At 53.1% G+C, this 14,101-nt stretch overlaps 1 protein-coding gene across 1 annotated transcript in view; it reads right to left on the bottom strand.

Moving 5' to 3' along the window:
* The window catches only part of FBXO10 (F-box protein 10), a gene marked incomplete at its 5' end in the record, with an annotated part of 20,246 nt that overhangs the window by 5,192 nt on the left and 953 nt on the right, over positions 1–14,101 (bottom strand). The window contains 6 exon segments of the mRNA XM_010284517.1: positions 12–256; positions 1,751–1,903; positions 2,494–2,564; positions 6,235–6,371; positions 7,819–7,968; positions 10,365–11,213. Coding sequence (XP_010282819.1) covers positions 12–256; positions 1,751–1,903; positions 2,494–2,564; positions 6,235–6,371; positions 7,819–7,968; positions 10,365–11,213 — 1,605 coding nt within the window.

Below are 14,101 nucleotides of genomic sequence, written 5' to 3'. Positions count from 1 at the left end.
TTCAACTCCACGAGTGCCACACTGATGGGATGCCGGGCAGCTGGGTACTCCTCCTCGCTGTCAGGGTTGTTCTCCCCACCGCCAGCCTCCCTCTCATCCTGGAAGCTCTCGCTTCCCCCCTGGCTAGGAGGGTAGTCACCAGCGCCATCCTTGTGGCAGAACACTGCTACCCCATAGATGCTGTTGTGGTTGATCTGGTTGTTGATGAGGTGCGGGAGGCTGGAGGACATCATCCACACACCACAGCCCTTGTTACCTGCGGGATGGGGCAGCATAGCTCACTGACTCAGCAGTGCTCGGAGAACCCCAGCCCTGCCCCAAAGCAGCTGGCAGTCCACGTGCAGCGTAGTGGGATAGAGGTGATCTTCCTCTCTGAGCACACATGAAGGCTAACTCTACATGTTAGGGGCTCAAGGCAACCTGTCCCTGACTTGCTCCCACTGGGCTGACTCAAGTCTGTGAGCTCGGTGCCATCGTTTCCTCACCTCTGCCCTCTCCTGGCACTGTCCATGCTCTGACCCCAGCTCGAGTCCCCTTTAAGGTTTAACTCATGCAGTCAGCAGGTAAACCCCTGCCACACTGGGGATCTGCAGGATGGCCAGGCACAGCCCTGCACACCAGCTCCATGGGCAGGTGTCTTTGCCACGGACAGGCAGCCACAGTGCTGGAAGCCCATATGCTGCCAGCACCCTTTCCCAGGATCAGGCATGCCCTGGTCTCTCCTCCTCCAGGACCGGGAGTCTCCGGGGCCAGGAAGCAAGCAGCTCCAGGAGCACTAAGCTGGGTTTCCCTGAGGCTTGGCCTCAGGGTCCCAGTTGTATTATGGCTCAGGTGTCTCCAGTGTGTAATGCAGGCCGAGTTGCAGCTTTGCCACCCCCAGGATGGCTGGGCCCTGTGACCACCCTCCTCCTGCCCTGGCCACTGCTGTTCCAGAAAGCTCTGGGAACTCCCTGCCTGTGTACCTTACCCTTGCTGCGAGGGGCTGGTACTGGCTGCCAGCACTCCTGCCCACCACTGCCTCCAGCATTACTAGCCATCCAGCCAGATGCACACAAAACCATGCTACGTGACTGCCTACATCTCATTTCTCTTCTAAACAGGGCTAGAGAGGAGCACAGCCCCTCCAGGACTCAGACCTGCGCCCTCGCAGCAGTGGGCTCTCTGCAGCACTTGTCTCTCTGCAAGCTGCTTTAAAACCCCTTTAAAAAAGATATTTCCAGCTTCCTAAGAAAACCATTTGGGGAGTTTACCCCCTGTCAGACATAAGCTGAGTTGTTAGATTACAAACCCTGCCAAACTCCTCTGGCCCCGGGTTAGCTGGGTGCAGGGCAGCAGACCCAGCTCACCTCATCCTGTGGGGGCCGTGCATCCTCTCCTGCAAACCTGTCTTGCCTGAGGGCAACGATGCAAGGCTGGCTTCTCTCTCAGGGCTCAGAGGGAAGCTCCTGTCCTCCAGTGGAGACCAAGCAGTGGTCTCCTTAGTGGAGAGAGGGCCCCTTGTGAGCCACAGCCCGGCTGCACAACCTCTGGAGTGCCTGAGCTGGGCTGGGCCTGGTGCAGTTACCGGCCAAGCCTCCTGGGCTCCCACCATCAGCGCCCTCCTGGGCACTCTCCACCAGCCCCTTCCTGGGCACCCACCACAGCTCAGGAGCGCACTGGAGGTGCACAGAGGGCAGCCCAGCAAGCCCAAGAGGAAGGGGGGACGGGGGAGAAGGTGAGAATTGTTCTCCACCTGAGCTTGCTTCCTTACCGTAGATGGTGTTTCCTTCGATGAGGCCCTTCCCATGCTCGCCGACCACCACACCATCTGAGTAGCCACAGGAGATGAGGTTGTTCCTGAGGACAGGGTCACCCCCATGGCGGATGTCCACCCCACCCCACTGGTTTTCACAGATGACGTTCCCTAGGGCCAAGCAGGGAGGACAAGGTGACGACACAAGCCTCCTGCCCATCAAAGAACAAGGAGACCTGGCAAGCTGAGACCTGGCCCCACTGAAAAGCTCACACTGCCTGTAGCAGAGACGAAGCCTCAGGAGCTTCCCCAATCCCCCAATCTACTGGCAATGCTCTCCTGCACAGGACACTGGTTATTAGCAGTTCCAGTGACCACCAGCTCCCTTGCCCTCCGAGGTGTAGAGCAGAGTGCAAAACCACTTAGAGGTGCCACAACAGCAGGAAAACATTATTTACAGCTTGGGCTTATCAACTGGAATGGCATAAGAGGGAAAAAATGCAGCCCACGTGGCAGATTGCTCTGGAGCATAGTTCCATGTCCCAGCTGGGCCAGAGATGAAGGGAACAGTAACTCGGAGGACACACTGCAGAAATACATGCTCCTTCCATCAAGGGCAGAAATGCCAACTAGAAAATGCAAATCAGGGGATTATTGCAGCTAAAGTCACTGAAGAACCATAACAAGATAAATTTTGCAATCAAACAGAGCTTCAAGAGAGAGACAAACTGGGCATAACGACACCATTTTCATTCTCATACCTGTGATTTGGCCTCTCCCATTCTCATTCACTGCTATTCCAGCAGCCAGACCCTGGAAAATATGGTTCCCACTGAGGTAGGAGAAGAAAAGAACATTATCAGCAGCAGTGTTGCCTGCTCATTCTTTGGACTGATACCAGTGCAGGAGGTCTTTGCACAGGTACCAGTCTCCCTGGCTGGCTACCCATCACAGCCTGTTGCCTGTGCCCAGCAGTGAGAGCTGGACACAGGGCAGCCACACAGCTGAGTGCAGCAGTAAGGAAGCACTGCGGGGAAGGTACATGCAAACCAGCGCAGAGCCACTGACAGCGAAACCACTTTTGAGAGGTGAAAGCACAAGAGGTGCAGAGAAACACACATCAGTAAGAGCATTCAAAGAGTGGAAAGTGCTCATGAACATCCAGACGGTCACTGCATCAGGCCAGTTGTCTGCCCAGCCAGGGCTCTGTCTCCAGGAGTGGCCAGCCACAGCTGCAGTCACAGGGAATGTATGGGCAGGGAGAACCAAGCGCTACCTCCTGCACCCTGGATTCTCCATCCTGCTAGCTGCCTGCCACCCACAGCTGCAGTCACAGGGAATGTATGGGCAGGGAGAACCAAGCGCTACCTCCTGCACCCTGGATTCTCCATCCTGCTAGCTGCCTGCCACCCACAGCTACCCCCACCCCTGAGATGGACTTCTCTTCTCCTTAGGATTAAACTCGCTCCTCTGCAAACCACTTTGCATGCTCAACTCTCCCAGCAGCAGCAGCAGCAAACCCTGTATGGAAGTCAGGCACCCTGCCTCAGCTGCCTGCAGCCCCCTTAACCTGGTGGGTGGTGCAGAGCAGGGTGCTCTGACGGCAGACTCCTGTGCCCCTGTGGAAAAGTGCAGGAGACACACCACATAGTGGCCAGAGCTCACCTAGATGGAAGTCGCAGAGGAGTCTGTGAGGGCTTTAGTCCCTTTTCCCCTGTCCTCCCCAACCCAGGAAGGAGGCAAGAGGCTTTATTAGCCATGGGACTGCTGCTCCAAGAGGAGCCCAGGAAGCCAGCAGGCAGATGGTTATTGCAGCTGATGGCAAGAACCATTAAACATGGTGGCAGGAGCAGAGGTAGCAGCACACTGGGAATGACAGCCTGGAGAGCATGTGTGGGCCCCGTGGTGCCTGAGTAGAGGCATCACCATTGTCCCCCGGGCTCCCACCTACCACCTGTCAGGAGGAATGAAGCCCACCAGCCCTGAGCCGACCACCAGCTCCTCTTCCACCACAGGACCCGGAAGCTCTGGCCTGCTGATGAAGTTCAGAGTGCAAGAGCAATCAGGTTGATCACGAACTAAAAAAACCAGGTGCAGCGCCTGACACCAACTCTGCACCAGCATCCACCCAGGAGCTCTCACTGGAGATGGCTCCACTCCCGCCAGTCTGCAAAGGCAGCAGAGGAGCTTCTACAGCAGTGAGCCAGGGTGGGAAGCAGCACCTGTGACATGCGATCACCAGCACTGTGATCACCAGCGCTGGCTGGGGGTGGAGGGGTGGGTGCAGAGCTTCACGCTGCTGCCCGGCTCCCAGGGACAAGCGCAGGTGGACCAGGGGCCCCCCCCCCTCGCAGGGTAGCTGGTGTCTCTGCTTGTCTGCAGCTGCCTCTCCACTCGTGGTTGCCTGCTCAGCAGGGCTGCTTGGCCCAGCAGCCAAGTGAAGCCCCTGCCACCCTGCCAGAGCAACACAGCTCTTCAGTAGTGCCCAGAGAACGGAAAGCTGCCTGTGCGCTGCAGGGCCTGGTGCGACACATGCAGCTGCCTCTAGATAGAGGGACCAGGTGAGAAGAGCACACAAGGCACCTGGATTTGAAATGCACACTTGCACCAACAGCTGCAGGGTAAGGAGAAAGATAAAGCCATCGCAGAGGCCATCTCCCAGAAACAGAAGGCAGGGTCTCCCAGCTGCTGAAGTCCCATCACTGTGGGGCAAGTGCCCTCCAGTGCTCTCACCAGCTTAGGGGAGCAGGCAGTAGCCTCGCACCACGAGGCACCATCACACTGGGCACCTCTCGGCCTCAGCACAGCAGGGGACGCAGTCTTACCCAAACAGCTTTTTAGCTGCTGCAGAGGATACCTCTGACTGAAAGATGTACACACCCAAGGGCCTGTTACCTGCTTAAAAATGGTAGTTGGCACCCACATCACTGGCACACTTTTCAGAAGGACAACCCACTGCTTTGTGCATGGAGCCCCTCGCAACACTCCACTGCAATCTGTGGGGTTTCCTGCTGCAGGCAGCAACACGGGATGGAGCTGGGCTTGCAGCTCTTGGGGATAGGCAAAACATTAATCTGTTTCCAGCTGTGAAAAAGGCACCCAGCAAAGGACACTACTGCTACCATGAACCTCCCCCTTCTGCCACCCCCGCCTGCCTGCAGCTGCACACACCATCCTGTTGGTGAGACCCATCCGTACCAACGGCGCCCATTGAGCCCCATGCTCAACACAGCTGCACGTGGCACTGCCGGGACAGCACTGGTGCACACAGCCTCGGCCAGTGCCAGAGCCCACCTCAAACCAGTGCAGCTGAAAGGCAGCACAGAGCAGCAAGCACGAGTGGAGCAGGGTAGCTCCTCCAAAACAGGTGGCTGGTCAGGAGAAAAAAGGTCTCTTCCCAGTGAGCTTCCTCCCTGCCTCCTCGCCATGATCTTCTATGTGCGAGCAAGCATGGATGGTCATACATCAGTCATGAGGTGCAAGCTGGTGTTGAAAATGATGTTGCAAGGAAGCATGTAGGGATGTGTGTTTCCTCTGTACTGCTGGGCCTTGCCATTACAACATGGCTTTTCTCAGAAATCAGTACCTCTCTGAGAGAGCACTTTCATAGTCCCTTCATGGAATGCCCAGCTCTGACCCCTGTGTCTTCAGGGCCAGTACATCTGGTGCAGACTTCTCTCCAGGTCACAAGGTCACAGCCTAGACTAAGTGCCTTGGTAACCCCTTCTTAGGTGTCCCTACAGGCAATCTGTCTAAACCTCATCAGGTCTGCACACAGATCATGAACCTGCAAGAAGTCACTTTCATTAGAACTGCAGGACTCGAGGCTGAAGCACTGTTAATTATCAACACTTCGAGCATGAATACTCACATCCTAGCTAACGGGGCTGATCCAGGGCAACTGTTTCCTTCTCTTTGTGCCCTACCCTGCTCTACAGCATCACAGTGAGTTGCTGCATGCCTGTTCCTCATGACCCACAGCCATGGCAAGAGGCAGGAAGGGGTGGCAGTACAGATGAGATGCCCCTCACATCTGCAATAAATACCGTGCTCCAGCTGCTACCTCATTTCTGGGTTCGTTGCTACCAGTTGATACCACCAAGTAAAGCTGGTGGCATTGACCTGCCAGACACCAATACTAACATATAAACCACATGGTATTAAACACACACAAGTCAGTAGTTCCAGGTGTTTAAAGCAGAAAGGTGAATTGAAGTAACAATGATTATCATTATAATGAGGTCCATTACTCCCTTTCCTGCAAAAAGCACCATGACATGTGTGAGTTGTTCATCTTGAACACAGCCTCTGTCCTCCTCAGATCCAGGGGGAAAACCCAGGACTGGCACTTGGCAAAGACCTGGGTACAGCAAGAAGATAGAGGGAAGTCACAGAAAGGCACTAGTGCCTGTTTCTGCTCTATGGTGGGGATAGAAACAGTGGAAGGTATAATTCTTAACAGAGGAAGGAGGAGAGAGAGAGGTCAGTGCTAGCTAACATACCTCACAGCAGGGTTTCCATTATACAGAATATAAATGCCAGCTTCTTTATTCCCATAGATCTGATTGCTACGGATGATGCCTTTTCCGTTGCCAACGACGACAATGCCTGAGCGAAGGCCACTGTGTATCTTATTGCACTATGGTTTTATTTTTGCACATGTAGAGAGAATAAAAGCAAAAGGAAGGAAGGTCACTCATGAAAGTGAGCAAGAGAAGACAGCAACCACAGAGAAAAGCAACAGCTCCCAACCCTGATGAGGAGAAGGGCAGAAGGGCAATTAATCCAGCTGCCAAGAAACCACTCTCAAATGGTCAAAGCACACTTAACTTGTACCCTTCTTTGGGGTTCTAGTACACAATACCAAATTTCCCTTCCCATCATGCCTGCAGCCTCTTCTTCCAGCAGCTCCTGCTGCCATTTCCAAGGGCTGTTCTGGAGCCGGTGATGCTTCGTGCCCCGCAGCCTGTCTGACACTGGGCAGGGCAGATGGGGCTGCAAGTCCAGCACCTTCTCACGGCCACCAAGAGGAAAAGGCCCTCTGTAGAACCCCACAGGAGCTGGAGGCAGGAGTCCAAGCAGGGGGCTCAGTGTTACAGTGCGGTGGCTTTTCTCAAGCTGCTAGGTGGCACTTTGCACAGCCTGCACGACCACTGTCAACAGCCGCGCGGCCGCTTCTCTCCACAACATGGGCCAGCATCTCCCATGAGGCCAGGAGTACACCGAGACGCCCTACGCAGGACAGCAGTCCCAGACCAGTATCTTGCAGAGTGGTAGGGTAGGAATCGCCAAACCAGGCAAAGCAACAAACAGCAGCTCAAAGTTGCAACCGAGGCCAGACACTGCCTGCGGCTCTGTGGCTGAGCTGCCACCTCCTCCTCCACTGGGCCCCAGCTCTGCCGGCCCCATCTCCTGTGCAGAGGTCACACGCAGAGCTCGATGCAGCCACAGGGGCACCTGGATGGTAGTTTGTATCTACCTCTCTGCCTCCCCCTGCACGGTGAGGCCCCGGTTCCTTCAAGGATGACTACAGCTACAGCGTTCAGTAAACAGGGACAAGGTCACCCACCGAACAGCAGGAGACACTACCAATTCAGAGAAAAAGCCATGCCACTGGGGAATGGGATGCTGCTCCCCTCCTTCCTGAGGCTGAGCAGAAAGCTGAGACCCTCCACCAGCTCCCAGGGTAGACAACGCAATTCCCAGTGTGGGAGAAACAATTTACAGTACTGTGACGATTTACTACCTTGCTTGCATGACTTCACTCCTTACGCAGGGGTGTTTATTTGATACAGGAACATCCCCCTGGCCTGCCCTCTACGTGCAGCAATTTAAAGTCACATACTGGCAAATAGATCAGGAGACCATGCATGTACCACCAGACAGCACTTCACTATGCCTTGCCCTTGGGGTTAGATGTAGTCTAATTCATCAACAAAAACCTGAGAAACAGGCTGAAGGGCAAAGCTAACAGAAAGGTCAGTGTTTTCTATACTGGGAGATGGATCCCTGCTGTCCCTCAGAGAGAAACAGCATGTGAGAGAAAGAGCACACTGGCCTCCAGCACAGCTTGGAGGGGTACATACCAGAACAAGGGGGTTGGCTCCTTTACGAATGTCCACTCCAGCCTCACAGTTTGAATGGATGTTGTTGCCTGCAATTAGGCCTCCTGCCGACAGGCGCAGGAATATCCCTGATGCTTTGCAATGGTGGATGTCATTCCTCAGCATAATAACCTGCAGGGAAGAGGAGAAGCACCTGTAGTTGTAGTTAGAAGGATGAGGAAGAGGATATGACCAAAAGCTGTAGCTCTCTCTTCTGCAACCTCTGTGCATCTACAACCTCTCTGCCTCTCCTGCAACCCAGGCTGTGCCAGGCACACAGGCCAGCTGCAAGGAAGATCAGTGCATGTGGACAAGTGCTACGGTTAAGCCTGTTGGACATTACCTACTAGCATGGGTCTGCTTGGGGATGGGGACCTGCAGTGCTTGGTGCTGCACAGCCAAAGCAAAGATACCGTCTTGGCCTGACATCTCTCTCCACTTGACAAAGCCCACATTCAGGTGTGTCCAGTGCCTTAATTCACTGCATTGCATTTGCATACCACCAGCAACAGGAAGTGACCATTCCCATTCCATCTCCACACTGCTGGTGGTGCAACTGACCTGCCCCCTCCCCACTTGGGCAGTCCCCATTTGTATTGGCATCCTCTCTGTACGCAGGTGGCCACAGGTTGCCTCCTCTCTGCTACACAGAGCTGCTCAGAGGTGACACATCAAATGCTGCCGAGCCTCCCAAGAAACTGACTGGGCCACTGCGCTACAGCACACGTGCTCAGCACATGACCTGTCCATTGCCTTGGCCTCCAAAGATCCTGCCATCTTGGGGGAAAAATGGCCCAGCCAGCAAACTGAAATCACTGACACCACTCATGACAACCTAGTTTCCTCTAAGCAAATAAGTAGTTAAATATTTATGCAGCAGCAATATGTTTTCCATAATGTTTTCCAGCCAAGCAAAATCATGTCTTAAATACACATCTTACGAGTGCTTAAGAAATAATCTATGAATTGCCTTTGCGTATCCCATGTCAAGAGCAAAACAGATCAGAAGATAATTAAATTGTACTTCCTTTTATTTACTCATTCCAGAAAGGTGCTTCATTCAATCTCTCAACTAAATGTGGAGCTCAGCAGGGCTTCACAGCTGCCGGTCTTCATCAGTCACACCTGGCTGCCCAGGGAGGGAGCTAACAGGAGGCGAGAAACGCAGGCACTCACTCCAGCAGCGCCCACACACCAGACCCTGGTCCAGGCCTGTCCTGTGCCAGAGGGTCCTGGCTGTGCAAGGACACCGAGCCCGTGCCAGCTGCGCCATGCTCCCACTCCACGTTGCACCTTGCCCCCTTCTCACAGCCAAGCATTCCACTGTCTCCTACTGCCTGATGCTCTGACACCCACCTCTAGACAAAAGCCTCTGGGCTAACTCCTAGCTGAGCAAATTCTCACTGAGAGCAGCAGCTGGGCTGGCCTCATCTCCCTCCCATTTGCTAACAGTTAAGACCAGGCTTCTGAGCGAACTGGAAGCAAACTAAAAGGAAGAAAACCAGAATGCTGTCCAAAGCACTGGACATGGATTTGTTGCTAGCCTAACTCCTGCGAAAACAGCCCCCAAGCAGCTCAGAGGGGCTGGGCAGCATGGCGGAGCTGTGTGAGGTGCCTCTGCTCCCTCCTGCCACCACTCTGCATCCGTAAGGCAGCCTTCAGGCGGGCACCATTGGTATCACTTGCATTTCTGCAGTAATCCCAAAGTGCAAGGCACAAGCAACAGCACTCTGCAGTCCTTCTGCGGGGACTGCAGATGGGGAGCTAGCAGCAGCATCACAGCAAAGCCCTTTCCAGAACTGGGCAGAAAAACTTTCCCCTTCCTCTCCCTGCACAAAACTTTTATTTTAAAGTGATAGATGGAAAAATGGGCCCAAATACTGGGCTGCCCCAACCAAGCAGTGGGGATGGTCTTGCTCAGGGCAAGTGGTATGAAAGGAGCCTCCCAAGCCCCCCCAACACTGCCAGCACTGGGGATTTTGGCAGTGTGATTCTCCCCCAGTCCTCATTGCCACCATCCTGTCTGAAGAGAAGCAGAGGTAGAGAACTCCACACAAGCGCAGGGTTAGATGATGCTGTGCTGAGGGAAAACCTCTGTTCTGCCTCCAGCACATGTGCCTGGCCAAAATCCCTCCTTACATACCCTGTCTCCGGCAGGCACCCACCCCCACAGGCTCTCCTGAAGCAGCCAGGACTGGCCATGGCGAGGCGCAAGACCGGGGGTTGACACCGCAGTCCCCAAGTCCCTCCATTTGTGGTATGGGCTGTGCTGGGAGCAGCAAAGGTGATGATAGGCAGCAGCATTTTTACAGAGTGAGAGTTTAATTCACAGCAGGCCTGACTACATGAACCCAAATGCCACCAAGTTAACACCTCCAATTGCAATTACGACATTACTGCATGCAGAAAGCAGGGAGCTGCGAGTGACCTGCCTTTCATTTGGGCTGGTTAACCCAAGTTACACATAGGAAAGGAGCTGGTGGAGCAGGAGGGAGAGGGAAGAGGGCTCACATCAGTCTTCACAGCACCTTACTGTTTTGTATGCAGCGCACTGCATAGGTCAAATCCCTGAAGATGCTTCCTTCCAGTTTTGCTTGCCCTCGTGAATAAATGAATATTCCTCCCTTCCCATCCCTGAAAAGGCACTGTCGGATGATGCAGCCTTGCAGAGAGTTGGCCAAAGACTGGGCCTCCTTGTCCCGCTGCAGCTCCTGCTGCAGAGACTTCAGCTTAAGGTCCCTCTGAAGCGTGTGCAGTCTGTTGCTTTGAAGCCTGCTATATGTAACGTCAGCAAGCATATGACTCAGGCTGTGGGCTCGGTAGGGCAGTTTGTACGCAGCCTGAGCATCCTCTTCATCGTCACTGCCTAAGTTACTGTCACTAGAGTTTGAGTCAAGGGCTGGGTACTCCTCCTCCTTTGCTGCCTGCAGGTTCTCTCCGAATTCAGTGTCCTCCTGGGCTGAGCTAAGAAAGCCTTGAGCACCTGCAGCAGAGAGGAAGCTGCTTCGTTCTTCCCCAACAACAATTTTGCATGTTCTCACTGGCCCCAGCAGCAATTCCCCCCAGCCATCCTGCTTCGCCACGGGGCAGCCAGCTGGGTTGGGCTCCTGCATGGACACTGCACAGGACTTGGCCAGCACTGCCAGGTGCTTGCAGGCCCAGTTACGGTCAGAGCTTGGGCAGCCCTCCACAGTTACAGAGGCATTCTCACTGCCAGTGAACTCACAGTTCGCCAGGACACAGAGGGCCACGCTGTGGAGGTGGATGCTGGACTGGCTGAAGGTGCAGAACTTCACCTGGCACGTCCCTGGCGCGTGGATCTGCAGCTGTCCACTTTCGAAGCTGCAATTGTCGAACTGGACGTAGCCTGAGGTTGTCTGGAGAGTAAGCACAAGGTGACATCATTGCACAAAGCAAGAAAAAGCAGTCCTGGACATAACACGAAGTCCTTCCCCAGCAAAGCAGCTCACTCTCATAAATACAATATGCTTTCAGGTGTCACAGACACAAGCTCACACAGACAGCGATGCGGTGCTGCAAGCTGAGTTAACAAGTGTCTGACACCTCCTGCCTTTCTTCCCTGCTGGCAACATTTCCTTAACTTCCCGGCTAAGACATGGCTTTGCAGTCTCAGCAAGGCCCAGCAGTCACGTGCGGGAGCAGACAGGGCCTAGATGTGCCAAGATAACTAAAGCTTAGCAATGCTCCCTACACAGAAGGGTTTGCAACCTTCAGAGATGTGTATTTGCCAGCTGGCATCGTTAATGGGCTCAGGGTTCACCCAGTAAACTACTGGGTGAAGCAGCAGGTAAGACAACATCAAACATCGCCTGGCTGGCCTGGAGAGCTACCATTCTCCCTGGAGCTGTTAGTGCACTTGGTAGAAGGATGCTGCACACATGATTCATCAAGTGCGAAGCAAAACAGGTAAAAATTTGTGCCATACTCCTGCATAGGCATTATGTTGTGACACTGAAGAAGCGGAGACACCTTCAATGCCTTGTTCCCTGGCTATGGTTTCCCATCTGACTTGCTGGTACTTCCAGAGTTGTGAGCCATCCCTACCATGGCCTTCCTGCTTTGCTAGGCAATGCACGTAGCAACTGATGGGGGCTGGCAAACCACCAGGGTGACTGTGCACGGCTAAGTATCTCTCTCCTGCACTGGCAGGGCGTCTCCGGTAATCTACAGAAAAGGCCAACAAAAATGCAACAAGGTACAGAGGGGCCAGGTCAGAAAAGCTGAGTCTTTGCTTAGAATTTCACTGTGCTCCTAATTTGACTAGGAATCTCCTAAATTGTTACTTTCTCTTTCAGGTTATCCCTCGATTGCCTAGTGCACTATATTAAAAAGAGATTAATAGCTTGTGACAGATGAGCTTGGGCAATTTCACAGAGGTTTCTGGAGTCTGCAGCCAACACACCATCTTAACATTTGTTTTCAGCCTTCAGTGCTCTCAGAAGCAGTCATACAGCAAACAGGTTTTGAAACGCATTTCTTTTTACCCAAAGACAACCACACAGAAATCCCTTCAGGCCACTAGCCTGCTCCAGACTGAACTGTACCTTCCCTTTTTATAAACTGAAACAAAGCTAATTAAAAGGGACACAATCCAACCAGGTTCTGAAAGGCTTCTGGTGAGAGCCCTTCTAAAATTGCAGCTTGCAGGGTTTTAATGACTGCCAGTAGGATTGGCATAATTTGCTTTTTTCAACTTGTCTTTCATTGACAGATTTGGGAGGAAACACTCGTTCCACTGACAGCAGCTGAAGGGCTGTTACCATCACCGTGCTGTGCATGGACATGAGAGTGACAGCCTCAAACGCAGCCACACTGACTAGCCAAAGGCAGGAGACATCGCTGTGAGACACCACGTGTCCACTTCGGCAACTCAGCATGTGGTCACAGACAAACAGGGACTTTTTCAGCAGATTTGCAACTCAGTTTTCCCATCGCGTACCAGTGCATTATCTTTCTCCGGGGGACTTTCAGACCGATTAAGTTAAATATGTCACATAATAAAATGGTGAAAAGAAAATAAAACTGTAAATTATAACTAATGATGGACTGAGTCATCACGAGGAAGGTCTCATTTTTGGAGGCACAGCCCACAGGCACAGCACTCACACTGGGCACATCCCACTCTAGACCAGCCAGCGGCTGTCCATGGGGACCAAAGTATTATCAGGGTGGACCATGGCAGCAGGGCTGGGCCTGTGATCCCAGGCTCAGGATCTGGCTTAGGTTGTGAGAAGACCCTGGGCATCCTGGCTGAGGGGTCCCAGCTGAGGCTGAGGGCAGAGTGCACATCAGCAGCAACCAGTTTTTGGGACAGCAGGACTGGTGCAGGGCACACCACAGGGAGTGCCAGCTCCCAAGGGTGCCTCTTGCATGCCCAGCTTCTCAGATGGCTTATGCTGACCATGTGGGCAGCTGGAAAGGCAGCTGGTGAGAAGGGGAAAAATCACTGAACAAAGGAACATGCCTGCCAGCCTGGGAGTTGGGAGCCAGAAACATCCCTGAGAAGCACAGCTGCATCTCTGAGGTACAGCTGGACACTAAGAAGCCAGAGACATCCTGAGATACCACCTATAAGTGCAAAAAACAAGGGATTGTAATGTCAATTTATCATCTGGAAAAGTGGAAAGAGTCTAGAAAAAAATATTATCTGAAAGAACAAAATATCATCCATTGGCTGTTCCAGGTTGTCCTGGTTTTGGCTGGGATAGAGTTAATTTTCTTCCTGATAGCTACCATAGTGCTGTGTTTTGGATCTGGGATGAAAATAATGTTGATAACATACTCATATTTTTAGTTGTTGCTAAGCAGTCAAGGATAGTTCAGCTTCTCATGCTGGCCGGCCAGCGAGGAGGCTGGGGGTGCACGGGAAGCTGGGAGGAGGCACAGCCAGGACAGCTGACCCAGGCTGGCCACAGGGATATTCCAGACCATATGATGTCATGCATGGTATATAAACTGGAGGAGTTGGCTGGGAAGGGCCACTGCTCGGGAACTGGCTGGGCATCAGTCAGCGTGCGGTGAAAAATTGTGCTGTGCATCACTTGTTTTGTATATTCTTTTATAGTTTTTATTATCATTATTGTATTTTTTTTCCTGTCCTGTTAAACTGTCTTTATCTCAACCCACAAGTTCCACCTTTTTTCGAATTCTCTCCCTGACCTCACTAGGGAGGTGAGGGCTGAGCAAATGGCTGTGTGGTTCTTTTAGTTATTCACCAAGTTAAACTACAACAGTCCTTATTGGG

This window comes from Phaethon lepturus, unplaced genomic scaffold, assembly GCF_000687285.1.
Source record: "Phaethon lepturus isolate BGI_N335 unplaced genomic scaffold, ASM68728v1 scaffold16533, whole genome shotgun sequence".
NCBI classification, from domain to species: Eukaryota; Metazoa; Chordata; class Aves; order Phaethontiformes; family Phaethontidae; genus Phaethon; species Phaethon lepturus.
This window is presented reverse-complemented; position numbering and strand designations above follow the sequence as displayed.